Below are 12,516 nucleotides of genomic sequence, written 5' to 3' on the forward strand. Positions count from 1 at the left end.
GTACTTATCAAATTGAACTGTCAAAACGCGTTTTTTCAGTCGACCTAATTCTGCTGTGACCTATTCTGCTTGCAAGTTAGTGAAACATCACCTAGTTTTACATAACGATTTTGAGAGGGTCATGTACACTCCATTAAATTTGCAAATTTAGATCGCATCCAAGTCACGCCGTGGTTGCTCTATATCAGTTATTTCGAAGCAGCTTGGGATTCCCAGAGCTACTGTTGGCCCAATAGTTAAACGCTATAAAAGAAACCGTATCAGTTTATTGGAAAGTTATCCCGGGAAGACCCCCTAAATGTTTCCCCCGTTCCATTACCGGACTTTTGAGACTATCGACCTTACAAAATTGTTTGTTTTTAAAAATTCAGATGCCTTTCAGCATAGTCGTAATGAGCTACCGGCCGTAAACCACAAATAATGGTATTTAATGTTCGATCCATTCGGGTAAATTCATTTGCCCGAATGAATTTACCCGAAAACATCTCAAAAACAATAGTTTTGATTTTTTTCAGGGCCCAACTTGAGGATACACTGAAAAGTTAAAAACCAGCGTTGCAATTGATGCATAAGTTAGACATTGCAGTAATTAACTTTGATTCAGTTCCCAATTTTTTCCCTATGTATAATGTGTACTTCTGACAAAATAAATGTTTATATATTGGTATAAGACAAAAAATAGCTAAAGGACAGTTTGAAAAGTGTTATTAAATTCAATCAAAATACTCTCAAATTATAATTAGGATAGCCGGTTGCTGTGCAAGTAGCACAGAATGTTCCAACCATAGTCTTAAAAATACAAAAATCGGTTTTTTTTTCTAGAAATTAGGCACATTCGACAGCCATAAAAAACAGGCAGAGTGTAAAAAAAGAATAACAAAACGAAAAAAAATTGTAATAAAAAAAACTGAAAGAAACTTTTAAATTTTTTTTCAATTTTTTTGCATAATTTTTTGGAATTTAAAAAAAGTAAGTTTTTGATTCCTAAGTTTTTGACTCAAGTAAAACTAAACGAGGCAGAAACAAGCTATTTTAAGCCTACTCGCTAACCCTACTACCTCCAATTTGGACTAAAAACCAAAAATTTCAGACGGGTTTTTCTCAACAATGGGAGAACTTTTTCTAAAAATTTTAATGTCATTCAAGTTGCGAATGAAAAGGCTTTTTATGATACATCACTCAACCCAGTCCGATGGTTATTTTGCGTGTAAAACATCTTGTGTGGATTTTGCGTTGTTCCTGATTTTGCATGGAAAACAAAAAAAATAAAAAAAGAACCTAAGCTCACCCGAATACAAAGGTCCTCCACATTTTTGAAATGGTCGGATCAACGAGGATGGTCGATCGCTGTGAAAGTAAAAAACTAAAAATTAAATTTGTCATTTTTGGCGCTGGGCGCTATTTGAGAAATATACAAACGTGTAGCAACTTGGTAAATTAGATATAACCAATTTCATTTGCCTTCTAAAAAGTGGCAAAAAAAAGAAAAATAAATTAATTTTTTTCTAGTTTTGTTGCACTATAATTTTAATTTTCTAGAAAACTTTAATTGCCACCAAAGCGCAAAATTTTACATCCAAAATTAGTTTTTTTTCTTAGAAATTTAAATTTTTTCAGCACAAATGTCTTAGAAAAGATTTGGGAGAGTAGTTCTCAAAAAAGTCAGATTTTTTTATATAAAAAAAACAGTCAAAAAATCAAAACTTTGACTTTTCTGAGGGCCATATTTTTTGCTTTCAAAAAAATTTGGGCGTAACCGCATAAACAGAAGAGCTTCCCGAAACCCGTTCTTTGAATTGAATCCCAATTCTCAGATATAGCAGGGTTAGATAGTTTTCAAGAATACTCAAAAACTAACAAAAATTCAAAAAATCATAAATGTGACTATTCCGAGGGCCATAATTTTATGTATAAAACAGTTTAGGCGTAAATTTTTATTTAAAACAGAATATTTCCATTTGAAAAAAAAACAGGTCCAGGTCATATTTGCTAGCTTCAGGCTAAGTTGGCCGGGAACGCTTAGAGGTTCCAATTCATCATGAACGACGATTCAATAGATTCGAGTTTAACAACTTGTTAACCCAATAAAGTCTTTATTCCGGTTTGGTATCGTTTTCTAGTTGCAAGTGTAATAAACATACTCATCAGACAATTAGAAAAAAGATAACGAACGCAAGAAAAAAGACAGATTTGTTTTGTGAAAATCTCAACTTTGGACTTTAAATAGAAAAATAGATGGCCTTTAAATTTTTGAAAGACACTTTTTTCGATACAATTAATCCAATTTGAGAAAACTGGATCAATAGAAAAAACTGTTAAATCTGATAATTAAATTCTACTTTCGAAATTTGAAGCAGATTACGTTTTTGGGAACTTTACATTTTCACCATTCGAGAGTGGATTTTTCCCTTCCTTGTAACAAAGGAAATGAACTGAACTTGAAAAAGAAATCAAAAGTCAAACCGCGAAAAAGCAATTTCGGGATTTTTCTTGGAAAATGAAGCAAAAAAAATCATGGCGACGTACAATAGGGTCTGAACTACTCGACTCTTAAAAACCGAACAAAATTCAAAGTTATGACTTGAATGCACAATTCTTTTTGCTGCATTGGACGGTATTTTGGATTCTGGCCGGCTATGTATACACACAGGCGCAGCTGCACTTCGCAAACCCTTGCGAGAACACAACCAATAAGCAGCTCTATCAAGTGAAATAAAAAAAGTAAAAATAAGCCTCGAGTTATCAAAAACTCGGCTACGTGTAGGATTCGAATCTGCGAACTACTGCAATCAAGACATTATGAGTCTCACGCACTATCCACTCAAGCTTAACAAACAACACAAACGAGTCACGAAAAGGCAGCTATATATGCTAATAAATTGCCAAAGCTATTCAGCAAAAGTGTCACCAAATACATGACTCAATTTTGCATGTAAAAATTTGGAATATAACAAACTGAAGTCATCCACACTAACTTTTCAAGTAACAAATCGCAAAGCATAAACCCTTATTAGGTAAAAATTAAGCTTTTCAAGAAATGGCGAGATAGGAGTAAAAAAATTTGTGACACCGAGTTTTGATTTTTTTAATGTTGTTTGAAACAAATCACTTTTTCGGTTCATTTGATGCATTAAAAATGCATCAACTGTGTTAATTTATTACTATTCGAATTTTAAAGAAGTATACCCCACCATTATTGGGGTGCCGCATCAGTAGTTGCAACTAAGGTTGAAAAAAAAGGTTCGTACTAATACACTCTCTTCGCAAGTGTAAGACATAGCCAATCGAAGATTGGAAAAGAGTAATGAACGCAAGTAAACAAAAAACTTTCGAATTTTCAAGAAAAGAACAGATGCCCTTTACGCGCATTGAATTTCTAGAACAATTTCTGACTGGCGCTTTTTTGATAACACGAACCCATTTAGAGAAAACTGGATCAAAATGTAAAGTTTGTATTCCGCTGTAAATCTAAAAATTAAATTCCACTTTCGAAACAAGAACTCGTTCAGGTTTTTTTGCGCCATTTCCTCGTTCGCATTTGGAGACTGCTATTTAAGTCATTTTCAGCACATGAATTTCAATTGAACTCAAAAACTGCATATATACCTAACTGCATTGATAAACGCATCAATAAGTATGAATGCACATCTTTAGTTATTAGAGACTTTTCCTGAAAAGAAATTAGCAAGACCTATATAAGAGTCTTCACTACGTTCATTACTCTTAATATTAATATTTTATCGCTCAATACACGAGCATAGGTATACAAGCAAGCAAACACGACAATACATTAAATCAGGTGGCCCGTCATTAAGCAGAACTTCTATAAGCTAATCGGTAAATTAATTATCAGAAATGTCAATAATAGCAACGAACATTTTACGCATAATTTGAGCAATTTAATCAAGAATTTTTTAAAAAATTTTAATCAAAAAACTTAATGAAATTAGTCAATTCATGCATAATTTATTCGTTTTCTTGGTGTTTTTTTAATGATTCTAATAATTGTGTTATCAATTAGCCCGTATAAACCAATAAAAATTAATATTTTTGTTTTTCTGCTCTTGGACTCATTCTGCACTTGGACCATTCTGCTGATTGTTCCGCCTCCATTAAATCAGGTACTATTAAGATGTCGTACGAGTGGTATGTGAAAAATTATTACAGTGATTTTATTCGTTCCACGCTCATTCGTTTCGAATCTGGTCGAGTCGTTATTATCCATGCGACTCTAGGGCAACACAAGTAGCATGAAGCAACCGGCAGAAATATCAAATCGAAAATATTGAAGGTGTACATTTACATTTTCACTACAGGCTTCAATTTCAATACTGGATGTGTCAAATGCACAAATTTTAGAAATCCTTGATCATTTAGGGTAAAGAATACAAACTAGAATATATTTACCCTTCTGCTGATACAGCGGCATAATAAAAGTTCATGGGTAGATAAATAATATTTTAAAATAGAGTCTAAAAGAGTCCGTCAATGACTTGAGTTTTGGGGTCAATTTCTATGTCCACGAAACAAGGTCGAGTAGGCAATCCGGGCATTGTTGCGATCTAAACATTAAAACAAAGCTTTGCTATCTAAAATTGGGGTGAGAACATTCTGTGCTCTTTTATCGAAACATGCCGTTCTCGTTTGCTTCATTTTCAAGTTTTGATGTGTTTCAAAGATTCTGTTCCATAAATGGGTCAGACATCAAGAAAGTTAAAAATCTACGCTATCTCCTAAATATCTCTAGTTTCGTACATTTTTGCAAAAACGAAATACTCGAAAAGTTTTTCCTGTTTCGAGTTGACAAATGTACAGACAAATTTACAACAACTGTAGTACAATTCTACTCACCGATCCCACGAGTGGGTAGATGAATCCAGCTCCCACACTGGCCCGCATGTCCCTGATGGGGAGAATGAAGTCTGTAGGCGCTCCCTTCAGATCCGGATTATGGGAAAGAGACAAGTGAGTCTTGGCCATGCAGATCGGCAAGTTGCCCAGACCCTGTAATTACCAGCTTGGTTAGTCAATATCTATGCTCTTAAACCTCGGAAAATTGAGCGGTTCCTTTGCAGAGACATTGTAAACTGATGTTTTAGGCATTAGATAGGACTCTTTCAGTTACGATGATGTCTGCAAACTGCGCTTAAGGTTCTAGTACATAGAAGATCAAAATTTTTTACCAAAATAATCATTTAAAAAGCTGCAGATAAGTTGTGCAGTGATTTAAAAGCGTTTTCATCAAGCACAACAGCATTGCTCCTTCATCCTTCCAAATAAAAACTGTCTTCTTCATTTCAAAATACAAATTAACGATTCCAATTTTTGAGACGTTCTATTTAAACTGAACTGACCATAGACTCGTACTTCTGTGCTACTTTCTCCGCTTGCTCCGTCAGCGAGATATCTGTGGCTCCGTAGATCTTCTGAGCAATTATTCGAATTTTGTCAACCAGCGGCGTCTAAAAATAGACTAACTTGCTTTCTGTAGATCATACATGCTCTTTCAAAAACATTTTCAACTGTTAACATGCGCTGGCATGCATAAAAAACGTACTTATCTCTTTTTGTTGTCACTTGGCAACAAACCCAAAAGCTTCCCTATGAGTAATAGCATCTATCACAGAGGATTAACAAAGGGACAAATTATTCCTCGCCCAGTCTAATCATCAAATTATCATTTTCTGGTGAAAAAACGTCAACCAAAATTTAAGCTTAAAAGCGAATTATCGGACCACAGTTCTCTAACCTTGATATCATACAAGAACTTGAATGAGCTAGGCAGTTTGGATGCCTTGATGACTGCCTCTCCCAATTGCACAGCTCCCAGACCACCTTTGGAAAAATGTTCACAAATGACTGCGTCGAAGGCACCGGCAGATCTGGATAAGCGCTGGATCAGTTCCAGCTCTTCCATGGTGTCACTCCTGAAGACGATTTAAAGCAACATCTTGATCAAGAACAAAAACTGGGAACATTTTTGTCTGCAAAGACAATCAATTTTAAGTCCGAAGTATTTGTCTTTGTATACAGTAGTCCGAAAATCACTGAAGTCCAAATTTTAGGAAAAGTTCATGGTAGTTTGATATATGAATTATGGATAAAAGAAAATCAAATTTGAAAACTCACGCGAAAGTATTAATTGCCACCACGACTGGGACTCCGAAATAAGATGCATTCTGAATCTGCTTGGCCAAGTTAGAGAAACCCTTCTCAACCATCTCCAGACTCTAAAACATCATTCATTCAAGCCTATATTGAAAAAAGATTCTCAATCTTTCGAGGCACCTTGTTATACACACTTTCATCAATTACTTCCGAAACAAATCTTATTAAAAGTTCAAATATTTCTGCTTTTTCCTAATCTTGTTTTCCAATCAGATTGTGGCCGTTAATGAAAAACTATTCACCTGTTCATTGTACACACTGGGTAAATTCTGGCCCGGCGTGACCTTTGGTGCTCCTCCGTGCATCTTGAGGGCCCTTACAGAGGCCACAATTACGACCACATTCGGCTGGAGTCCGGAGTTCCTGCACTTGATGTTGAAGAACTTCTCCATGCCTATATCAGCCCCGAAGCCAGCCTCAGTCACTAGACAAACAAAACAAACTATGCTACTTGCAAAAGAGCAAATCATCCTAAACTTGCAATTCATCTTAACTTTCAATCAAACTGATCTAGCAACGAAGAGCTAATAGCTGTTTTTCCACGATGCTTATCTGTTCAGTTGATTTTACTTATGAATAAGCCAAGTTATTTCAAGTGATTACAGAATATGCATATACATTTCATGACAGATAGGTTATTTTTTCAAGCCAACGAAGTTAGGATAAAGAAATTAAACTATAACAAGCACATTATTTAATAGCTAGTAAAAAGCGAATACATCAAAATGGCATACCTACGAATCCGTCCGCTCCGACCAGTTTGAGAGCAATGCGATCTGCTACTACTGACGAGTTGCCATGTGCTATGTTTGCAAATGGTCCTGCATGCACAAACACTGGAGAGCCCTGAAAATCAGAACAATCATTCTTAGGAATGGCCACTCATTTCAAGTTAGGAAATGACATGTACACCTATAATTTACATCCTTGTTGGCCGGAGCTAGGATTTTCTAGACCGACCAAATTGATTTTTCTGAGCTCTCCCAAAGCGCTAAAATGACCCTCTGTGTTGGTCCAAATTTTGAAAGAACAGGCCAAAAAAGGCGCTTTTAGGCACTGTTTGGAAAATGTTGGGAAAAAAATGTGTTTCTTCGGCGCGCGCTCGCCCCTCAAAGCTAGTATATTTTGGCACCGAAAAGATTTAGGGTTCAATCAGCCAAAAATAGGACAAAGGGGGACCCTTTGGGTCGGCAGGGGGTCGAATCTCTGAGGGAAGAAGGCATGCCCCCTGTCCCGCACCTAAATCCGCCCCTGCTTATTGGCACAGTTTCAATCTACCACTTGACTTGATGCAAATTATTAGCGGAAAAGATGAGCGGTTTATCGAAAATTTATTCGAAACAGCAGAAACTACGCTAGAACCATCTAAGAGTACATCGATGAAAACGATCTAGTTTTTAGATTAGATAACAAAAATGGCCGGCGTTTAAACAAACATCAGAAAAACAGTTTACTTAGGACGAGCTTAGCGACCAGAACAAATACTAGAGAATGAGACTAACTTCTGGTTCCTAATCTAAATCTTTGGATATTCAGTACCCAGCAGCAACAACTAACAAAATTTGTTTATAAAATAAAATTATATTTGACCTAGTTTTCTTATACAATGCCTATAAACAGCTGAAAAAGAGTTTAGGAACTAAAGAAAAGAACAATACCGATTGTTTTTGAAAACAGGCAATTTAATTATTCGGCTGTGAAGTCTCGGAATACAGGAGCTCTACAACGTCACAAAAAATACTGCGCGAACGTGGTAGAAGGCCAGAGTCAAATGGTAAAGACAAATGAGTGGTGCTCCAGAGTTTCATGTTCAGATCCGGCAGTAGCAGATTTTTGAAATACTATGAATTTAATCTTAATAGTTCAAAAATCTGCTACTGCCGGCTTCGAACATGAAACTCCGGAGCAACACACTGCCGTAATCAAACCGCCGACCTGTGGGTCAAAAGTCTCACGTCCTCTCATTTGCGCCACAATAGTTTGGAAATAGGCATACTAGCTAATAAAGAGAGAACAGATGCTATTGAATTATGTAGGCAGCAAAAGTTCCACCAAAAAGCCCTTCATTAACGACTTGGATTGAAAAAGTGAACTTCGTTATATGACACTACGCTCTCTAGTGTACTTGGTATTGATTCAAGCTGTCAGTGACAATGCCGAAAACATTGAAACAATCTACGCTTTTCGCTTTCAAACAACAGCGCGAGGAGTGGATCCGGTGAGGTCGACAATGAAAAAATTTTGTTTATTTTCTATCTGCAGGCTAAACAATAAAAGCGACAAAACAATACTTGAAATTGAAAAAGGCAATACCAACAGACAATTCGAAAAAAAAGGAATTCAAGGAAACCAAGAAAATGACTGACACCATAAGTTACTTGAACTTTGAGAAAAATTTATGATCAATTCTTTTTTTAATAAAAACCACCCAAAATAAGAAAAGGATAGCAAGTTGCTTTTTTCTTCATTTTAGTGTCAATTGTTGTGCGTGGTGTGATGAAAGAACTATAAAAACGCGTAGAAAGTTAGTGAATTAGGCATAATCGACAACAGATGTCTTCAAAAATGAAACAGCCAACAGACAGTTGGAAAAGACTCATGAACACAAGGAAACAGGAACAAATTTTATTTTTAAAAGAAAAAAATATATGGCCTTAAAGCTCTTTGAACTTTAAGAACAATTAATGATTGACATTTTCTTTCTAAAACCAACTCAATTTGAGATGATTGGATCAAAAGGTAAAAAAATTATTCCGATGGGAAATCTGAAAATTTAAACACACTTTTGAAACTAGAAGTTGATCAGGTTTTCGTGACCTTGTTTTTTTGCTCTTCGATAGTGGAGTTTGCCTTTCTTTCAACAAAGGAAATGAAATGAACTTGAAGAAATCAGGAGTCAAGCCGCGAAAAATCAAATTTTAGCGTAACGAACTTTAAGACTTTTCCTAAAAAATCATCAAAGCCTAAAAGAGTATTCACTACGTTCATGACAGACAAAAAAAATGAAAAAAAAAATTTAAAAAATGTCAACATTTTTCCTTTTTTTTGCAGAATAATTTTTAACTTTTCTTTGAGAAAACTTTTTGCCAAAGAAGTGGTGAATTGAGCTTCCAAACTCGTTCTCTTTTTAGTAAAATCAAGTTTTCTTAGCCTAAATGACCAATTTTCATATACCGAATGGAATGTTACTCGATCGTGTTACTCGCTCGAAATTAGACTAAATTAAAAAATTGAAACCAGGTGATTTTCAAAAACTTCAAAGCATTGATGTTGCGTGGAAAACAAAAACTCTTAAACACACCCGAATACAAATTTTCTCTCCATTTTCAATGGTTGGAACAAAAACGGGAGCAATAGGCGTTTTTTATCCCACTGTGATTTCCAAAAGGTAAAATCCCCAATTGAAACTGAAGTCAAACTCCCATTTTCATCAATTTCTATTTTTGTTATTGGAACGCGTAATTGGCTTTCCGTTTAGCAAAATGAATTTGAAGTTGAAAAAATCAGAAGTCAATCCTTGCCGTGAACAATTACAAAACTTTTTCCTGAAAAGCTACACGACCTAAGTAATAGAAAACTCATTTCGTTCATTACCATTTAGAAGCTTAACATTTTGATTCAATAATAGCGATCGGCTATTTCTTGATAATAATGGCTAGTTTGAATAAAAACCATAATTACTTCAACAGTTTGCATGAGCGTCGGTTGCACTGTATCCTTCATCAACACAGTCAGTGCATCCACCACCCCCAAATCATCCGCGCTCACTGGTCCTCCCTCTGTATCCTGACCAATCACAATGCGGCCTATCCTTTGCTGCATGTCCTCCAAATCAGAGGAGAGGGCCAGGATAGCCATCAGTTCACTAGCCACTGCTATGTCGTACTGAGTCTACAAATCTCAGAAAACAGTCATTACAACTAATAGTGCCAAAAACATTACTAAGATCGATTCTTGAGGTAGATATCGCATTGAATAAGGCGCGGAGATTCACTCACTACAGTTTGCTAAAATCTTAGATGCTGCATTTTTTAACATCTCTGAATCAGATTTTTTTCTGAAGTACTACATTTAAGTCATTAGGAACTGAATTAAAATACAGCTATTTTCGCGTCATTTCTCGACAAGCGGAATATTTTTCTAACTTCCTTGCCATTCGGAAAAAACTTCAACGGTTAAACTATTTTTATTTCGTATGCCCCCAAATGCTTTCAAAGGTCAAGTCAAGGAAAATTAAGAAATCGTACAACAGCGTTCAAAAAGCAAAATTCCAACGACTCAAATGTGAGTGGCTAAAAATCAAATTTGAGTTTATTGGGAACCTTTCTGGACTCACCGTTCTCGTGTGTCCATTCTCCAAATCCCCTTGGCCAATGGTGATCTTGCGCAAATGTCTGTCATTCGTGTCCACAACTAAAATCCACAATATAGCTGTTTTCAAAATTATTGATTACATCAAGCAAACAATCCTTGCCGCCTTATCTGCTGTGTTGCATTCAACTGTCAGACCTTTAGACTTTTTGTGGTTTCCAAATTACAATTCTATAAGATGTGTTCATTTTCATCTCAAAAATATTCCTTGTGTACAATTTGGTGCTCAAAAAGTCTAGCCAGGACCCAGAATCAATTTATGTCTGAACCCAATTGAGATATTCTCACCTCTTTGCCAAGTGATTGTATCAGGGTCTATGTTGAGTCGAGAGAATTTAACCCTTTCCTCATCTGTAAGTTCAGCTGGATTCGTCTTCGAAATTTCCAGTCTCTGAAAAATCAGAACTATTGTGCTGCCAAAAGCAGCCGAAATGACAGCAAATATGGATGAGCTAAGTAGTCTTCAAAAATAGAGATAAATGAAAACAGTTAAACGCATGTAAATCACATAAAGGGAAAAAGTTTGCCGCAGTATATATCTTCGCTATTTGAGAAAACAAATTAAGTCAATAACCTAAATTGACGTTTTTTTTCTAATCAATTTACAGATTCTTGTTGTTACACATAGAGCTGACCTTTAGTCTCCGCAGCTGACTCTTTGAGAACTTCTTTTGGCCTTTGATCTCCGGCACCAGCCTTCCATACAACGCATTGTCCGCTTGATTCCTCTCGTGGAGCATTCTCGCGTCAATAGCTGCAGCGAGTAAATTGTTTGCCGCAGTTATTGCGTGAATATCCCCTGTTAAATGCAGATTGAACTCTTCCATTGGGATAACTTGGGAGTATCCCCCTCCCGCCGCTCCGCCTTTGATGCCGAACGTCACTCCCTGACTCGGCTGTCGGAGACATGCGAAGGTGTTGCGGCCTAGATGCGCACACAGACCCTGCGCAAGACCGATAGAAGTTGTGCTTTTTCCCTCGCCGAGAGGAGTTGGCGTGATGCCTGTGACGACAACATAGCTCCCGCTGACCGACGCTGCCAGTCGCTTCTCGACGTCCAGAGACACCTTGGCCTTGTACTTTCCATAGAGACTGTACTCGGAGGGCAGAAGTCCGATGTCTTCGGCCAGACGGGCAATCGGCTTGGGGGTCTGAGATCGGGAGACTTGGATGTCACTAGTGTAGAGAGATATCTCGGTCTGAGCAGGCACAACACACAAACAAACTCAATCTGATTCGGACTACGATAGATCGATGTGCATTCCAGTAAAATATATTTTCAAACCAAACCAAGGGTGAAAACAGTAGATGAGTTACTCGCACGAGTGTTGGTTCATCGATTTTTTCTGGATGGTCGCGTTTAAGGGTTTTGTGAGAGCATATGATTTCATAATCAAAAAATTTCGACAAAACTAACTATTTGAAGCAAAAAAAAATATAGGGGTACTTTTACAAATGGGTACTTTAAGGTTACCGGAAAGACACACTTTAACTACCCCGAGTTCATTTATTGTCTTGCATCATTTGATTGACAATCCAGTCTTAAAACCGAGTGTTTGAAACGTTTTGCAGTTTTCTTGTATTATGAGAGCATTGTAGAGTACACTTTATGGAGACACAATTCAGAAACTGAGAAACACAGAAGTTGAACACAAAAACATACGATGCTTACCTAGGCACGGGAGTCTTCACTTCCACAGGGATTGAAGTCTCCTTCCAGCTTCGCATCTGAACAATAAATGAACTAAAGACAGTTTACAGTCTTATCTGACAACAGATCTAATTTTTGTTTTAAGTGGTTCTGGATTTTAAGCAGATCAACAGATCACTTAAAAATGTTTTTAAAAACTCAGTTTCTTTGAGACACCATTGAAAAGCTATAGTATTAGCCACATATCACGAGATTACAGCTATCTCAGCAATTTTGGAAACCAAATCACCTTCAATTACATTATTCAATCGAATGAATCAGTCGAA

General features: G+C 36.6%; 1 protein-coding gene across 1 annotated transcript in view; it reads right to left on the reverse strand.

Moving 5' to 3' along the window:
* Positions 1-4,285: 4,285 nt before the first annotated feature.
* The window catches only part of LOC134851336 (C-1-tetrahydrofolate synthase, cytoplasmic-like), a 425,442-nt gene continuing 417,211 nt past the window's right edge, over positions 4,286-12,516 (reverse strand). The window contains exons 9-20 of the mRNA XM_063867375.1: positions 12,212-12,267; positions 11,175-11,715; positions 10,828-10,930; positions 10,505-10,581; positions 9,850-10,059; positions 6,903-7,014; positions 6,411-6,592; positions 6,130-6,230; positions 5,750-5,927; positions 5,355-5,462; positions 4,852-5,004; positions 4,286-4,562 (exon numbers count right to left, since the gene is read on the reverse strand). Of these exons, the coding sequence (XP_063723445.1) occupies positions 4,473-4,562; positions 4,852-5,004; positions 5,355-5,462; positions 5,750-5,927; positions 6,130-6,230; positions 6,411-6,592; positions 6,903-7,014; positions 9,850-10,059; positions 10,505-10,581; positions 10,828-10,930; positions 11,175-11,715; positions 12,212-12,267 (1,911 nt within the window). The 3' untranslated portion in view covers positions 4,286-4,472. The remainder of the gene's footprint in view (positions 4,563-4,851; positions 5,005-5,354; positions 5,463-5,749; positions 5,928-6,129; positions 6,231-6,410; positions 6,593-6,902; positions 7,015-9,849; positions 10,060-10,504; positions 10,582-10,827; positions 10,931-11,174; positions 11,716-12,211; positions 12,268-12,516) is intronic.

Source organism: Symsagittifera roscoffensis, chromosome 7 (genome assembly GCF_963678635.1).
Source record: "Symsagittifera roscoffensis chromosome 7, txSymRosc1.1, whole genome shotgun sequence".
Taxonomy (NCBI): Eukaryota; Metazoa; Xenacoelomorpha; order Acoela; family Convolutidae; genus Symsagittifera; species Symsagittifera roscoffensis.